The sequence below is a fragment of the Falco peregrinus genome, chromosome 12, assembly GCF_023634155.1.
Source record: "Falco peregrinus isolate bFalPer1 chromosome 12, bFalPer1.pri, whole genome shotgun sequence".
Classification (NCBI taxonomy): domain Eukaryota; kingdom Metazoa; phylum Chordata; class Aves; order Falconiformes; family Falconidae; genus Falco; species Falco peregrinus.
In genome coordinates, this window is record NC_073732.1 from 19332369 (window position 1) to 19349945 (window position 17577).

At 55.3% G+C, this 17577-nt stretch overlaps 1 protein-coding gene across 1 annotated transcript in view; it reads right to left on the bottom strand.

The window, feature by feature from the left end:
* Positions 1 to 4220: 4220 nt before the first annotated feature.
* Positions 4221 to 17577, bottom strand: part of SENP5 (SUMO specific peptidase 5) — a 125211-nt gene continuing 111854 nt past the window's right edge. Inside the window, exon 10 of the mRNA XM_055817342.1 lies at positions 4221 to 4544. Coding sequence (XP_055673317.1) covers positions 4236 to 4544 — 309 coding nt within the window. The 3' untranslated portion in view covers positions 4221 to 4235. The remainder of the gene's footprint in view (positions 4545 to 17577) is intronic.

A 17577-nucleotide genomic window follows, 5' to 3' on the forward strand; every position in this document is an offset into this window, starting at 1 on the left:
TGTTGGGCAGCATCGGGCAGCGAGGCTTTGGGGGGACAGGGAGCAGCAACAGGAGGTTACCTGGCAGCAGGACGTGGCAGCAGATGTGACCTGCAGAGGGGACACCTTCATGGCATCACCACGAAAGCCTGGCGCTGCTCTCGGCACTGCTTCTGATGCTTTGGTCCCGCTGGTGCTCCAGCCCAGCTCAGCTGCCCTGGCATGGCACAGGGCACATCCCCAAGCCCTTCCCTGCCCCATCGCCTGCCAGGGTGATGGGATGCTGTGCTACCTGTGATGGTCAGCGTGAGCAAATATAAAAGCATTAACTGAGTATAAAGAAGAAAAATGTGAGGAAAAGAGAGCAAGCAAGGTGAATCCCAGCTGGGCAGCTGGGAGACAGGCAGGGCACCCTGCCCTACACACCCTTGGTGTGTGGGTACCCCGGGCTGGGGCTGTGAGGCTGCTGTTCCACACCTGCAGCCACCTTGTGCCAGTGCCCGGGCATGGCTGCTGGTGAAAGGCCCGGCTCCTTGCAGCTTAAAGCCAGCAGAACGCATCCCTGGGGCCACATCCAGCCAGGCTGGTGGGCGAGGTGGGCTCAGGGCTCCTCCGGACACTTTTTCCACCTAACCCTTCCTTTTAATCCCCATGTGAGCCCCTACCACCCCGGCAGCCCCTCCGCCACCCCTCTCCCACAATAGTTGTCCACCAGGCGTAGCCGGTTCCTTCCCTAATGGATCTGGCAGCTGCTCCCTGTGCTGAGCTGCGTTTTGGTTTCCCCAAGCTGAGGTTTACTTGCACAGTCTACTGCAAAACGAGAGCTGGGGCCAGGCAGCAGTGATGCTCCCCTTGCCCCAGAGCAGCTCCCCTGCTGCTGGGTCATCCCCCCCGTACACTCGCAGGCAGTCACCAGCGTGCTGGGGCGGGGGACGCGGGGGGAAGGAAGAAATAGAGTCTCAGGAATCAGATTATGAACTGAGTAATATCACATGCGGAAGAGCCTGTGGGGAAGGGGCTTCCAGGGCTATTTTTGCCCAACAAAAGTTGCAATTAATTTGCAAAGGAAGTCGCTCAGCATTAAGAAACCCTCTGGGCAGAGCCCCGACCCAGGGATGCACGTCACATTATTTTCTCGTTTAAAAACCATCGCGCTGGTGAAGGGGGCTGCTCCCCCTGGGCTGGCACTGACGCAGAGCTGGGGGGGCTGGGGAAGGGGGGAGCTGGCTCCGGAGGGGCAGGCGTGTTTGGAGAGAGAGAGGGAGCTGAAATTAACCTTGGAAAGCATTCAAATTAGGCTGTGTAATAGGAGACCCACTTCTCTGGGTAAATTTGTTAGGATTAGGGCTCACTGAGCTGTTGAGGAGAATTCGGCGTGGCTCAGAGCCAGGGCGAAATGAAGCTCCTGGCTTGGTCGGCTGCGGGGAAGTCCAGGCTAATGGGCTTTGGTTCAAACTTTGATAGGAAAAAAATCCAGGAACAAAGGCACTAATTCTTCCAAAAGCCCCAAAATCTCAGTTTATACATTTCTGTTTATGTTCATTCATAATAGATATACACAGCTGTTCTTATCATTCATATTCAAATTCCACATGCATCTTTAGCAGTTATTACTCCCTCAGAATGAAAAAAAAAAAAAAAAAAAGCCCCCATTATAGGTGCACCATGTGGTAGAATAAAAAAGCCCCAAAACCGACCTGCCCTGGGTTGTGAATTCTCCCAGCATCTATGTCTGAGCTCAGGTTGTTGCACTGGGGTCCACCTGGGCTGGACATTTAGGGACTTATTTGAGGCTCTTTGTTATCTACCATGGACCCATCTGCTGAGCTGCCCCTGCCTGGGTAGCGAGGTGGCTGGTTCAGGTTCACTGCTGCTCCTGGCACCTGCCAGCGAGGGCACAGCTTTCCCCAGTGATGCTCTGCAAACTGGAGAGGAGTGGATGAACCTGACTTGCTCCCTAGGGCTGGGGCAGCTGTGCTCACGTTGCCCTGGGCAAACAGAAGGAAACAGGAAACTTTTCCAAATTCAGTGGTTTTCAGCTAAAAAATATAAAAATAATTGTGGTTTTGTTTCATTCAGTCTTTTCTTTTAAAAAAGTTTCTGTGTCTCACATTCTGGAGGATCTTTCCTTGCTTCCTTTAAAACTTACCCCTGGACTCCAGGCTAAGGAACAAAAAAGAGACATTTAAATCTGGATATCTCACAGAATATTTGTATCTTTAAACCTTTCTTCTTGATCCCTGAAGGTTGCTCCTACAGACAAATCTAGTGCTGTTGAGTAAAGCTCATTAATAAGAGCTAGCTGCTAGAATGAGCAACAGGGACACAGACCGCCCAGATACTTACAGTGTTGTCACTAGGTTTCAGAGTTAATCCCACTGAGAAGTTCCCCTCTTAACTCCGAGCTGTTGTTGTGCATATCCAGCCGGGGCCAGAAATGCTGCTATTGATTCTTAGGATTATTAGGGATGGCTGAGACTCCATCCCTCTGCCAGTGGACATGCAATGGTACCTCACTGTGGAGAGCAGGATCAGCAGTAGTGGGACTGGGCTGCTGTACCAGTCCCTGACCCTCCTCCTCCTCCTCCTCCTCCTCCCCTCTGCACAGTGTGCGGGCGAGACACAGGCTCTGCCATCCTGTGGCACAGACGAGGTCTGTCGCAGACGGCTCTCACCCAGGTCCCAGGGACAGGAGGGGGGTGACATGTCCTGTGGAGCAGCCTGCCGCTGCCGTATTTACATTCCAGCATAAATTGGCTTCCCCTCTCGTCTCTCACGTGTTCTGTCCCCATCCCCTCCTGCTGCGCATTCCCCCAGCTGCTGCAGCCCCTCCGTCTGGTTGAAATATCCTTTAATCAGGAGCTCATGTCTTCCAGCCACAGCAGAAGGGGAGCATCAGCCTGGGGACAGGGGACAACTTAAGCACGCCCAGCCAGGGCCCCCCATGCTGTACCTCAGCATGGTCCTCAGTTCCCCGGGGGGTGCACAGGGTGGTACCAGCATGTGGCCCCTGCTCGCCCTCAGCCCAAAGCCATGTCATCTCTGGCACTCAGGGCACAGTTTTAGCATCTGACCAGGATCTGTTTGGGTGCCTAAGAGACGTGAAGGGAGGTGTCATGCTGAGGCCGAAGGACCCCCACCCCCTGAGCTGCAGGAGAGGGGCCAGAGGAGTGGAAAGCAGGCTCACCCAGCCATCTTTTATTTAATGAACAAACACACAAAGACCTGGAAGCAATAAATCCAGAGCTTGGACTACAAAACCAAACACTCTGCAGCTCCCCCTTGGAACGGGGAGGGGGGGGGGAGCGAGAGGGAGAGGATGGCCACAAAACTAGCTGTGGAGCACATACATCGTGTCCCCTCTTGCAGCCACCCCGATAGAGGGACTGCCTGCTGAGCAACCTGGATGCTTTAAAGGGGCCCAGTCAGGGTGCTCTGGCCAAAAAAAAAGCAGCCCCAAAAAGCTGGCTGCACTAGTTCTTTTGGGCTGTTAGTCACCATACCTGAAGGATACACAGAGCATCCTTGGAAGCAGCCTGGATTGGCAGGTCCCAGGAAGAGCAGCCATCCCTCGGCCTCCTGGGAGCAGTGAGAGCAGAGCCCAGGGGTGCAGGGGGAGGACGAATACCCTCAAGGTCTATGGCATTGCCCACACCCCATGCTTGGGGTGCCAGCCGTGCAGGCAGCCAGAGCCTCCTCAGGGGCTGTGGGCCATGCATGGTGTGCCAGCGGGGTGTCTGGCTGCTGCCCCGACACGAGGCTGCCCCGGGGGTGCAGCTGTGGGATGGGGCTTGCCCAAGCCGCTCTGCCAGGCAGGGCCCTGCCTGCACGGGGGCACCCAGCCAGGCATCCCCTGGTCTGGGTGCTGCGTGCCCACGGGTGCAGAGCGGCATGGGGTGGCCAGGGCGACTCCCCACCTCCCAGTGCCCTGCAGAGAAACAACCAGAGGCTGCCAGACCCCACTGCTGCAGGCTCCTGTCAGGTCTCCCCAGCCTGGCTCTCTCCCTCCTGCTGCCAGATCCCACTTCCCCACTCCCTGCCTTGCACCAGGAGCCAAATTTTCATGTTGCTGCGCTGGCCCTGCAGGGACCCTCGGGCTCACCGCTGCCTTCCCGCGCAGTGCAGCCCATGCAGCTGCAAAGATGAGTGCGCACTCAGGCCATTGGGATTGCCCCCAAGCCAACACAGCTCACCTCAGAAAGCCCTGGTCCCTCTCGGGAGGGGACATTCCACCTCAGAGCCTTGGAGAGTCCTGCTCACAGCGAGTGGAGATTCAGGCAGGAGGATGAGGATGGAGAGGTGACAGCATGACCAATGGACAACACAAGCCATGAGTGGGATCCTCGGCCAGACCCCCACCTCCCCATGGCCACCCTGCAGTAGTACCAGCTTTCCCCACGTCCCTGCCAGATGCGAGGCCAGGCTGGGTGCCCACCAGCCTCCCTCCCCAGGACCCCGCTCACCTGGCTGCCAGCCTGCCCAGGGACCCGGGCATCTCCCCTCGCAGCTAGGGAAGCTGCAGCAGTGTCGGAGCTGCCTTCTCCTTCCAGCGCTCGGGCAAACTGCTATTTGTGAAACAAAGGTGAAAACATCAAATCAAATGGATGAGTCAGAGAAGTTCAAAAAAGGGGAGCGCGGGGAGGTGGGGGAAGCAGGATCTCCATCTCCCCTCCCACCTGCCAGCAGGCAGGGGAGCAGGCAGCACACCTCGCCTGTTGGGCAGCCCATCACCGCTTCAAAGCGGGCGCAGATAGGATCTAGCAGCCAGAGACAGCTCGAGCAAGCGCTTAGCGGAACGGAGATGGCTCCCGATAAGCCAACGTGTGAACTCCCAGGTTTAAATTAACTAATGACTTCAGATGCTGCCGATAGTCTGCAGGGGATGGGGAGGAGTGATTTATGGGGGAAGATTAAGCAGACTAATTAGGCCAGCCTCACCACTTACGAGTTTTCCAGGCGGGCTGGGGGCTGTGCCAGGAAGACCCACTGTGCCCCAGCCTTGTGGGAAGGGATGGGGAGCAAGCCCAGCTGCAGGCACCCCGGCATCCTCCTTACCCAGGAGCACGGGCTCCCGCCATGCACTTGCCTGCAGCTGCCCACTGCTGGGTGCAAACAGGGGATGCTCATGGGCTCTCTTCTGCTGTGTGAGCTGCACCTCCCCAGCCAGCTGGGGGTGGGGGGGCCCAGGCCTCTGCTCAGCCCACACTGGGCTGCTTTATGGCCACTGTAAATTACAGCCCTGCTTCCTACCTGAGCTAAACGCCTCTCATCTCCTAGGCTCTTTCTTACTAGCGGATAATTTTTATTGTTCCTAGACAACAGTCTGCTGCTGTTAAAACATGAAGCCAGGGCATGTGCGTGGCTTGGCTCTGCCCTGTGCTGACCCGCTGGTGGGGGCATGGGGAGGGATGTGCCCACCACCCATCCGCCCCTCACTGCTCCCTGCAGCCACCATGCCCCAGGCACTGCATGGGCCAGGCAGCACAGCTGCCAGGTCTCTGGGAGGGAGTACAAGGTCAACAGGACTCATACCAAGGCTCTTCCAAATCCCAGTTATATACATTCCAAGAAGCAGTGATTTCCAGTGGCTGGGGAAGTGCTGAGCTCAGCCCCACATTGCACTGACTCACTGCTCTCACGTGTAACAAGTTGCCATAGTCTCAGCCAGGAGAGCTTTTTATCACGTTATGGGAAAGCACTTGCAGTTTCCTTTTCCAGGAGCCCTGGATATAATAAAAAGGCCTCCTCAGGCTTCAAAGCGGGAGGATTTTCATTGCTTCCCGGGCCGAGAACAAAGCACTATTGAGCATGGCCAACAGTTGTTGTCTCTGTCCCTTGATGTGCATCAAGCATCCCATCCCCAGGGCTCAGCGGCGGCATGGAGGGTTGGGTTCATAGGAATGGAGACGGGTTCATCCTGCCCTTGTCCTGGACTGGGAGCACAGTGAGATGGATTTTCCCCTCTTGAATCAGCCAGGCTTCACTATGAGGTGCTGGGGTGGCCATGGGCAAGGCAAGAGGAGCACTGGTGGCCTGCCCCAGGGGCTGGCGTCACCTCCCCACCCACCCACTCAGTACCTGTGAGACAACAGGTCACTGCTGCAGTGAGTAATGCTGTTTTCAGCAAGCATTGTATGCCTGACTCTGTAAATAACACAGTTAAAAGTACCATGAAACCAGCTGTTTTCATGTTAAAATGGAAATTTAATAGTGACAAGCAGAAGCCGCAGGGGATGCAGCTTGGGCTTCCTCCAGGAGCCCACAGGAGCCGCAGCTTAACGCTGGGGCATGAACTCTCCGTCCTGCTCAAAGCTCAGCCCTGGCATGGTGCTCACCTGGAGCCGTGCAGGGAAGTGTGGGGGCTTCCTGCCCCTCGCCCCAGGGCACCCGTAGGGAGCCAGAGCCCTGCTTTCAGCCTGCTGCCTCTGGCACCATGATATGCTGGGGACAAACAGGCAGTCGGGGATGTTTCCCAGACCCCTTTGGAAAAACAGTAGCTCCTTGTCACTGCTATCAGTGCGAGCATCCCAGGCCCTTCCCCTGCCCACAGCTGGGTCTGGGATGGGATGCCTGGAGCCCTTTGTCACCAGCACAGGGGGACTGGCTGGTGAGTGCTCTGCCTGGCATGGTGCCACCAGTCCTGTCACTGGAAATGGGGTTTTGGGGGAAGGAACTGCTGCTGTCCCCGTGGCTCCTTCTCCCCCTCATGCAACACAAAGAACCGGGCTGAGCGGGGCTATGGTGCTCCCACGAGCCTCCGCTTGCTCCCCACATCCTCTACCGCCAGCCCACACTCCAGTCCCACTGCCTCCCCCCAGTTCCCTGTGAAACAAAAAGCCCTCCCGTTTGTGTGGAGCCAGAGGCAGGAAAATTCATTTGGAAAGAAAAAAATTAAAAAAGAAAAAAAGGAATAAAAAAATCAGAGGAAATAGTCTGCACCACTAATGCCGCACCGCTGCGGCCACCCGTGACCTGCTCAAGCAACATGCAATGTCATTAGCAAGCAATTACTCACTGCACAATATTTTTATTTCCCCAAACCATTAATGAATTATTTAGGCATCTCTAGGAGTTACATGGAGGATGATCAACCGCTGCTTATCCTGAGCTGTTGGCGTGGGCTGCCTCAGTGCCTGGTGGGGAGCCGCTTTTGGGAAAAGCATCCCCATCCCCGTGATGCTCTGTGTGCCCGAGCACAGCGCTGGCATTGTAAAGCTCACTGCCTCACTGCCAGCAGGGCAAAATAACTCTGGCTTTCCCTGCAAAGGCTATCTGACCAAGAGTAGGAGCTTTTTTCCAGAGCTGGAAGAGTGAAGTTCACCTGCTCCGCCTCCCCCAGCCCTTTCCTCCCCCTTCCTCCACCTCCCTTCGACGTGCTCCAGGCACCTGCCTGGTGCCAAAACCATTGAGAAATTCGGCACTGATTTGTAACGCGTGAAGGTAATCCACTGCTGGAACAAATCGCCGCATCAAGTCACAAGCTAACCTTGGCTATCTGCTAATGAACACAGGGCTGCGACGTCTAAAAGCTGCGGAGAAAGCCTGGGCTTTGGCTAGCTGGCGGGCAGCCAACTGACAGAGCGAGCTCTGGCTGCTGCTGACTGCAGCCATGGAACTCCACCGGGGTATCACCGATCTCTGACAAAGCAGTCCCCACCAGCACACGCATGGGCTTGAAGTGTCTCACCAGCTCAGCCCAGCTTGCTGAAGCAAGGCACCCCTCAGTATCCTGTACTAGGGCTAACGGGTGTGAGCTGCAGGCTCCTGAACCCAGACAAGCCCTGGGCAAAGGGGTTTTCCCACCTACTCCAAGAAGCATCTTTAATCCTGCAGATGAATGCAGTGAACACAGAGCAACGTGGTGGTAAAGGCATTCACTAAAAAAACTTTAGAAGGACGTGAGTCCTTTCATAAAATCACCCTTCCCTGTTGGAAGAGCACACGGTGAGGAAGGACTGCTGGGAAATGCTCCGGTGCTGAGCGCAGGACCTCTGGCTTGCCCGGTGCCCAGCTGCTGAAGGACACGGGAGCTAAAGGGAGAGCTGGGGAGCTGGTGCTGCAGCATGGGGAGGCTGCAGGGCCCTCTGCTCCGGAGCTAAGGAAGAAGGCTGTGTTTTAAAGCCAAAATTCTTAGTAAGGGAAGGGAAGCCCTGCTCCTGGCTCTCCCTTTCCTATTGGTACCGCTGGCAGGTTGCTGGTGCCAGGGGGAGATGCTGGCCACGTGGAATGACAGAGGAGCTCCTGGGCATTTCAGCTCATCCATAAAACCTCCCCAACCCTCCCTCTCTTGCTACTCCCTGTGCTCTCACACCAAGTGTACAGCCTCCACTGCAGACCTGTCTTTGGGCTTGTGCTGGCCGGGCTGCAGGCTGCACGGGGGCCCTGGTGGGAGTCAGCCTCACCAGCCACCATGGAGCAGCCCCCTCACCCTGGCAAGGCCAGTATCCTTCCTGGCAGCCCCTAGCACGCTTGGCCACAGGTCTCTTCCAACACTTTGCCCTCCCCCCTTGCCACAGCTCAGTTCCCTGTGTGGCTTCAATTGCCAGGGAAAGCTCCCACTGCCCCTGGCCCCTGCCTGGTGGGGTGAAACTCCTGCTTACTTGCGACCGATTGCAAAATCCCTCTTGGACCTGGGGACCATCACCACATCTCCCGCTTCCAGCTCCTGAATAACGTCCAAATCCTCTTGCTCACAGCTGCCTGGTGTCTCCACCACCCCCATCCCAGCCTGCCCAGTTTGTGATATCCCCAGCCCACCTGGTCAGCTGGCAGTGCCTCCTTCTGTCCCAATCCCCATGGGGACACATAGTCTATTCTGAGACAAAAATTTTCCTCTTTGGGGGCCTTTTCTGTGTTCCCTGCCCCAGGGCAGCCCCTGTGACCACTCCACCAGCCCTGCAGCCCCTTGGTCCAGCAGTGGCAGCATCAGCAGGGTGAGCTCCATGCCCAGGGGCACCCCAGCACCCGATGAGCCTGGCATACTCCTAGCCCAAGGCACCCAGTGAGCCTTCTGTCTTATGAATTACTTCCCCTGTGCCAAGGGGTGGGGCAGAAAGTGCTGAGGGATGTGGGTAAGGATGGAACAGCGACCTGTGCAAGCCCAAGCCTAGGTACCAGTGCCTGGGTGCTCAGCCACTGTGATTTCCAGGGGCTTGTCCCTTCCCTAGGGAAAACACTCAACCCACTTTGGCTGCTGCTGAATTCGGTGGAGCGCCTCGCCTGGGCTCAGTGGTTTGGGCAATTAGACCTTTTCCACAACGCACAGCTTCCCCCTCGCTGGTCCTTCTGATGTCTCAGTGATGAAAGCAGAGATGAGACCCGGAGGGAGGGACCCCCCGTAAGTAAGAGGGAGTTCGCAGACACCACCACATCTCCAGCTTCCCCTCCTTCATCCCCAGCCCCGCTGTGCATTATGTGGCTCTCGCCTGCAGTGGGGCCTCAAACCAGAGAAACACTCGCTTTTTTGTCAGGGCTGGTCTCCTCATGTTTATTTCCCTTTGCCGCGTGAGCAATTTCCCCTTCCCACACAGGGAGTGTCGGCCCGTAATCGTATCAAACGCGGCCGTGGGGATGGGGCCAGCCCTACCCCGCGCCAGCAGAACCAGGCAGGGACGAGCGCCCGTGCAGCCGTATCTCATCTGCCGGCATGCAGCACGCCGCCGCGCCTGCAGGAAACATATGTCACTGGTTAAACAGATCGTGAAAGCTTCAATCACTTCCTTATGGTGGAGCTGGGCTGAATTCATACCAACAGCCAGCATCTCCTGCGCCCTTTCCCGTGAGTGGGATCGGCCCTCGCCCCCGTGGGGTGCTCCCCTTGCCCCATAGAGATGGGGCAACCCCATGGGGAGCTATGAAACACTATCCAGAAAGACAAATGGTTTCTTGTCAGCACCTTGTTACCTACCCAGGTTGCTCCCCTCCACCTGCAAACTTGCTCCACAGTGAGCTCAGGGATAGAGAAAGCCTCTCCCAGATGCACAGTCCACCTCCAGGCTCCCTCCAGCAAATAAAGCCCAGAGCCTCATGCACAGCTGCTGTGGTCAGGGCACCCTGTGCCTGCTGGCAGCATGCAGCCAGAGTCCAGTAACAGCCTTGCTGGTCCCCAACCCCTTGCTGTCCTCTGGGGTGGCCTTGCAGGAGCTTGGCACGTTTCGCGGGCACAGGCTGTGCATGGAGGAAGGGACCCCCCAGTTCTGCTCATCCCCGAGAAGCTTTATGTAAAGCTTTCTCAGAGTGTCTCCCAGGGATCAGCATCTCCTGGAGCAATCTGCTCCAGAGGGACGTTAATCACACATTCTCTTTCGCTACACTGATGGGGTTATAAAGCTCCCAGTGCCAATAAAGCAGGCGGCCATGGCTGCCCCCCTCCCTGCCCCACAGCAGGGGTCTGGGGCTGCCCAGCCAGGATGCCTGCCCAGGCGGATCCCTCTTTCCGCAGACACAGGTAGGTGTCAGTGAGACAATGCATCATCGCAATGTCTCCGCCATTACACTCAGCTTTCTCCCGTGGGCTGGAAGTTGCTTTTTTTGGAAGAAAGGCAAACAGGAAAGCTCACGTGGGCTTGGTGATGAGACTAGCGGCTGCTGTCATCGGAGCCCAGCAGCAGGGAGAAGCTGGTGGGCCAGGCCAGCCTGGCTGTGGGTGCAGTTGCAATGGCAGACCACATGCCAAAGAGCTCCCCTGGTTTCTCTGCTGCCAGCCTGCCTTGCCCAGGGGTGCCTCCTGCCTCCCCACAGCCTCTGGCCACCTCTGTGGCACAACTCCCCTGGGACAGAGGGGAGCGCTTGACAATAACATCCTCCTCCTATGCCTGAAACAACAGCCCAAATCCCAGGCCTTTCCTAGGATTGTATTTCGGTGAAATCCCCACACCATCACAGAAGACCACAGCAAGACAACAGTGTTATTTCTGCAAACACCCACAGATCCCTGCCCGCTCCAGGCACTGGAGACGAGGGCGTGCAGGCTGTGCCATGTCTGCACGGCTCCCACCTCCCCAGGCTTTGCTCACCAAGGCATCACCTCCTGTAACAGCCAGTTTGCTTGCTTGTGCCTCCCTGCTCAGAAGCAGCATCAGCCCCAGCACCACACTGCCAAGAGCACCTGCTCGTCGGCTCCGGCTCCTCACTGCAGGATTGTGTTGGTTTTGCCATCGGGCTCTCCTTCCATTTCTTCTCTGCACAGCCATTTTCCTTAGCTTCTCCTCCATGGAAGCCAGCTGGATCGTCCCTTCTGCTTGCAAAGGACAAAGACCAAACCCCTGCTTGGTCTCACCAGTGTGATCTGCCCAGGTGCCTCTGCCCCAGGACCGTGCACTGTGTTAGCAGCCCTGGTTCTGTTGGTATTGGCAAATCCGATCCCAGCCGGAGCAGTGCCTCCTGCCAGCTCATTAATGAAGGGAGTACATAACAAACACCTCCCTCCCCTCCCCTGCAAGCTGCCTCTGGGATGCTCTCCTTGCTTAGTCGCTTTCTAACGCATGCGGCAGCGAGTCAGTCCCTGCATGGCCATAGCCTCGTGCGAACGATGGGAGCCACCACAGCTCTGCCAGTTCCCACACGTGCCCCAGGGAAGAGGTAGGATGGCTCTTCCACTCCCGCACACCCCTCCTGGATCCCAAAATCCATGGGGTGAGGTTTGCCTCCCACCCACATCTGCTGCTTTGCTGGTGGCCAAGTGAGCGCTGCAGAAACTGGGGCAGCAGTGTCCAGCCCACAGCTGGCTGTGTCCCCAGAGCAGCTGCCTTCCCCAGCAGGAAGGGTCTGGTGGAGGGTTGTGCAAAGGCACAAGACAGTTCACATGGCCAGATCCTGCCACCTTGATCGGTGTTCCTGGGGGACATACCTTCATTCCAGTTCATCTGCGTCTTTTTATTTCCAGAGCCCAGGAGCCATCTCCCCACCTCGTCACCTCTTACCTATTGGGGTGGAGTGCCCAGCTCCACAGGTCGTTTGTACAAATTAAACTGATTTTAAAGGGGAGAGGAGATGCAGACTCACTACCCATATACACTTTGTTATGTGCTCTGCGACCTGCTCGAACCACATAGCTCCTCATAGTTGTAAACAACTCCCATTGCTGGTTCCCAGCTTGCGTCTCCAAAAGCCTTTTTGGGCCAGACCCTCCATGCCTCCCAGTCCGCCCACAGCTCCAGTCCCTGGAATTTACCAACACTTAAAAATATTTTACGCATCCCTGTAAAGTCACACACATTTAAAGCCAGCTGAGGCCTGAATTATGTTTTAAGATGTTGTCCAATTTGTAAGCATCATAAAAACCTGAAATAAGTTATCTTAGAAATAACCACAGGGAAATTACAGTCCTGACTTGCAGCAGAGGAGGCCATGACCCAGGTGCACAAGCAAACAGCTCTCCCCGTGACTAATGCAGCCAGCGAGCGGGAGGGCTGCTGGGGCTTTCAGGGGCTATATTTTAGCCATCAAATTTGCTATAATCCTGGGCAGCTTTAGAGCAATCATTACGTAGCTCCCCTCCTGCCACAAGAGCTTGATTTTTCTCTGAGCACGCTCTTGTCACCAGCACGGGCAGAGCTGAGTCGTGCTGTACTAGGGATCTCCATGGGTGCAGGCTGCTGCCAGGTAGCAGCAAGCGAGGGATGGAGGGATGGGAGACTCGGGGAGGTGGCTGCCAGGACCCTCTGCTGCCCTGGACCTATTTGGGAGCATGGAGGGAAGCGGAGCTTGGGCTGACAGGCTTTTTCCTCAAAAAATATTACCTAGTGAGCCATACGGAGGGCATCCTGCCCATGAAAAAACTTTCCTGCCAAGCCGTACCAGGGCTCAGTCTCATGCTTTGCATTTTATCAGCATAGACAGAGGTTCGTGAATGGGGCTGTAGACCCTCAGTAGTACTAAGCACCACCCAGCAAACAAGGTGGCTGCCACCTTCCAAGTCTCCTCCAATTAATTTCTGCAAGGGACCACTGCCCTCTGCTACACAAAGAGTTGCTCCATCTTGCTTCCTTTCCATCAAGCACCTGCTACATTTTGTTTTTTATCTGAAGTTCCCTTGTTTTTGCTGCTAGCTTCCAGAGAGGGAGAGGCACCGTGGGGCTGGATGCACCCACTCTCCTCGGCATGGCGAGACCTTGCTGGGTTCCTGGACACCCTGAGAGCCTCGCATGGCACATCTGGGCCATCAGCTTCCCATAGCCTCCATGCAGGCTTTGGACATTGTGGAGGTGCACAAAAGGCAGGTCGTTAAATGAAACTGCCTGGATGAAGAGCGGAGCAGGACCCGTGCCTGTGAGCAAGCCAGCACCCAGCATGGCAGGAGCAGCCGGCCGCCTTCCCCACATTTTGCACTCTCCATCTGTCTCCAATGCAAGGCGGGAGCCTGGCGTGGAAACCCGCTGATTCTTTCCAGAGCTGCAAAACGAAGCTTTTTCATCCCAAGGACACAGGCTGCTCTGCACACTGCCCTCCTGCCTCCCTAAACTCCGACCAGATTTCACACCAAGCCTTCAAAGGGAAGGAGCCGGAGCAGCATCCCCAGCAGGCAGCACCATGGGGACCAGCCAGCCGAGCCACCGAGGCTGCTGGGGGACTGCAGGGCCACCGGTCCCCAGGGCAGGGCGGCAAGTTCCCATGGCAGGAAGGTGTTAACGAAGGCCAACCAAGCAGGCTGTGGCTCAGCCGCTGGCAGGGAATCAGAGAGCCCAGGTCTGTTTTGCTGCCAGGTTATCAGTGGATCCATCAAGCGATGCCTGCTAGACGCCAAATCTATCAGCTCTCCCATATGGATGCCATCCACACTGAGCCATTTCCTGCCTAATCGGTATCAGCCCTGCTCCTCCCTCCCCAAAAATCACTCTTCACAGCCTGCTGCAACTCTACAAATATTTTTACAACAGGTAAAAAAAGGCACTGAGTGCATCCCCCCCTGCCCAAACCTCCCCCCAGGGTGCTTGCTGTGCACCATCGCTGCACCAACTGGGATGCAGGTGCCGGAAGACATCCTTGGGGTCTAACATTACCTTGCACTCTGGATTTTTACCCCGGCTCTGCAAACATCCCCATGGATGCCGGAGGCCTCACAGGTGACACAAGCTGGACGGGACCTCCCCAGGTGCCAGGGCAGAGCCCTGGCCAGGGTGTGCCTTATTTACTGGCAGAGAGGAGTTTACCTTGCGAAGGTTTCTATGCCTGATAGCCTGGGATTATTTTGGCTTTCATGTGGTCTCTAATGAAAGGGAGTCTGGAACAGATGCAGATTCGAAAGAAAAAAGGAGGAGGAGGAAATTTCTTAGCATAGGGTTTCGGTTCCCCTGCCTATAAACAGTGCTGACAGCGAGAGGCGGCGGTGATAAACATGGAGATAAGGGCCCAGCTAGACAGGTAATTTGGCGCAAAAGGTTTGTCTGGAGAAGCTTAGACAGAAGTCGCCACATGCTGTTTAAAAAACACAAAACCTCAAGCCCTGGCCATGGTGGGCGGCTGTGCCAGGGAATTCCCTCTGCTGCTCGGGCACAGGACACCCCGGTAGCAGGGGGGTTCCCCCCGTTATTAAGCACGGGTAGTTTTCCTGCCTGGGAGATGCCCAGGGCTGCTGCAGGAGCTCCCAGCAGAGGGGCTGCTCCCAGAAAAAGCCCTTGGCATTCCCTCCACTGCCCCCAAACCATCTCGCTTCCTCATCTGATAAGCTGCCACATATTCTCAGAGTTAAACATCTTCTACAATGCATGCTATTCGAGGGAATAATTCCGCCTCTTTAAAGATTCATGGATATTGGCATTAGAGAGAAAACCAGCAGTTTTCCCTTCCTCGTGGTCAGAAATCACTGCGGGCCAGGATTGTTTCTGATAACAATAAATAGTGTCTTGGCCACAGGATCATCCCACCAGCAGTATTATTCCCAGGGTCCCAGGTAACGGGAGCATAAATCCTAAAGCTTTGAATAAAGAGTGTAAATGTTTTAAGGCAAGAGCAGCACATATAAATTGTGTATAACTTTATAAAAGCGGCAGAAAATACAGCCCTGCCGCGCGACCGGCGTAAACCTTACACAACAGCCAGGATGATTCACAGGAGCAAAGCAGCATGAATCACACAGCGGCGGGTGAAACAGGTTTCTACCCCGTACCTTTAATGCAGACAGCCCAGCTTCGGCCAGGATCTTATCAGCCCCATCCTCCTCCCTCGCCACTGGTGCATGACTTGACTTGCCGGCATCACCTTGCCGGCATCGCCGGGGCACGGTGGGAAGAGCCGGGGCAGGCAAAGGCATTGTAGAAGAGCTGAGGAGGGTTTCTTTTAAACCAGCTGGTGCTTAGCAGGGACAGCAGAGAGATGCCTATTATTTTCAGGTGATAACAATGAACCATTTCTACAGAAAGCGATGCCAAAGGAGCAGAGATTATATGAGTCCGTCCAGCACAAAGCTGTTGGAGTTGAAAGGGAAATACCCAAAGGCTCTGACGGCTCTCACTTGCCGAGTGACCTGGCTGCTAACAAAAGAGGCAGCGAGGGAAATAGTCTACTCTCCAGCAGGCGTAGAGACACGCCTCTCTTTAAGGCTGTGAGAATTGAATCGGTGGCTAGAGATGAAGGTGCTCATAAGAAGCTGAATTTTAAAACCCGTAAATTAACTAAGTAAGAGAGGGGCGAGCTGTCCTGGCTTCCTGAAAGGGAGTTCATGCCTCTAATCTGCTAGGATGCTTTCTCCCTTCGTCAGGAGGGCAAAATAAGGGGAACTACTTGACATAATATGTTTGGGGTTTCAAAGCTCTTTGACAAGGTCCCTTACGAGAGGCTATTAAGGGAATTAAATGCCTGTGAAGCAAATGGAAAAAGTAACTCTAATGGTTAGAAACAAAGAGGCAAAACGTGTATATTAATGAGGGTTACCTTTCAGAAGGCTACGGTACTCGTGGGGACGATCCCCAAGTTTTCACGTTAATACTGGTGGTTAAAGAGATGCCTTAATGATCTGGAAAAGGAGAATGAAAAATGTCATAAGAAAAATCTGGCAGAGGACCCAAATTGCACAGAGTGTTCAGAACAAGAGAAGACTACGGGGAACTTCAAAAGGCGCGAAGAGAGCTTGATGGATGGGCCAGTCAATGGCGGATGAAATCCAAAGTAGACAAATGCGCAGTCATGCACGCTGCAAGGAACAGGCCCCACTAATTCAAACAAAATGTTAAAATGCAAAGGAGTGGGAGAGATAACAGGGGAAACTCTGGTGCCAATACCTCCATCAACAGCACCCCTCACCGAGGGCGTTGTGCTCAGCCTTGGTCGCTTCACTCTGAATGATGGCATTTTTAAGCCCTGCTTTCCCTGGCAGGAGCCCAGCAGCTGCACAGGCATGGGGACCCTGCCCATCGTTGGGCACTGGGGGCTGGTGCAGATGGAGAAGATCCATCAGGTGAGACAAAGCATCTCCTCCAGTAGGAGCTGCTGAGCAAGAGACTGATTTTGGGGGCTGGGATTGCTCTCACAGGGACCCTTCCCATTGCCCAGAGGAAGAGCCCAGTGAGACCTGCCAGATGTTTATCTTGATGAATAACCTCCTGACAGCAAGGTAAGGCAAAGCCCCACACCGCCCTCCCCAGGGATCAGTCATTCCAGATGATGGCCACATTGAAGCAGCCCAGGAAGGTGGGAAGTTCCACATGCAGCCCAGGACTGACAGGATCAGCCAGTCTGGCAAGGTCCACATGGTGCCTGACCCCATGCCATCTCTCCCCTAGGACAGGGTGAGCTGCTTGTTTGCTCAGCTGGGGATGGTCCCAGCTCCCTGCTTCATCCCACTCCTCCCCAGTGCTGCCAAAACCGGCACAGAGGAGCTGGACTTTGTCAGCAGTAACAGGTCCCATCAGTGGGTGCTTGAAAGCAATAAACATCTACAGTGTCCTTGAAACAGATGCAGATGTTGAAAGGAGGTTGTTGGGAGGTGCAGGTCCATGGCCAGGCATTGGTTACCCCCAGGGGCTGGGGGACAGATGCCAGAAGGGTCCCAGCTTGCCACCCCAGTGGGGGTTCCTCTGGCATGGCTTTGACGCCTGAGAGATACCAAGATTCAGTGGGGGCTTTGCTTTGAAAGCCAGGCAGCCCAGCCCTGGCACTGGTTTTGGGACATTGCTTGTTGCAGGCTGGGAGGGCAACAGCTGTAAATACACCAAACTGGACACCACCGGGCAGCCTACAGTGAGCAGGGACCTTGCAAGGAGCAAATGGGGAAGACCTGGTGGAAATGGTGCTGGGGAGGCAAGGGGCACACAGCGAGCGAGGAGTGGGCATGGGGAGGGGAAGGCTCGTCCCCACAGAGGAAAGGGAGCAGAGGCCTGAAGACCCCCACTGGGTTTTTCCATTCACAGCTTTGTCAACGGCTACTTTTCCACAAATACATTTAAATATTTATTTCCAACAAGTGGCTGGTGGGTGGTAGAGGAAGGAAAGACACTTATTGAATAATTGTGCAACCCTCAAGAAAAGCCATAAATTACCCAGCTCTATCTGTCACTATAATTTCCAGCCAAAGTCCCAATGAATCTTTCCCAACAATAGTGTAAGGACAGGTCTGAAAATGTATTGAACCATCTAAGCACTTGGATAAGCAAAGCGGAGGCA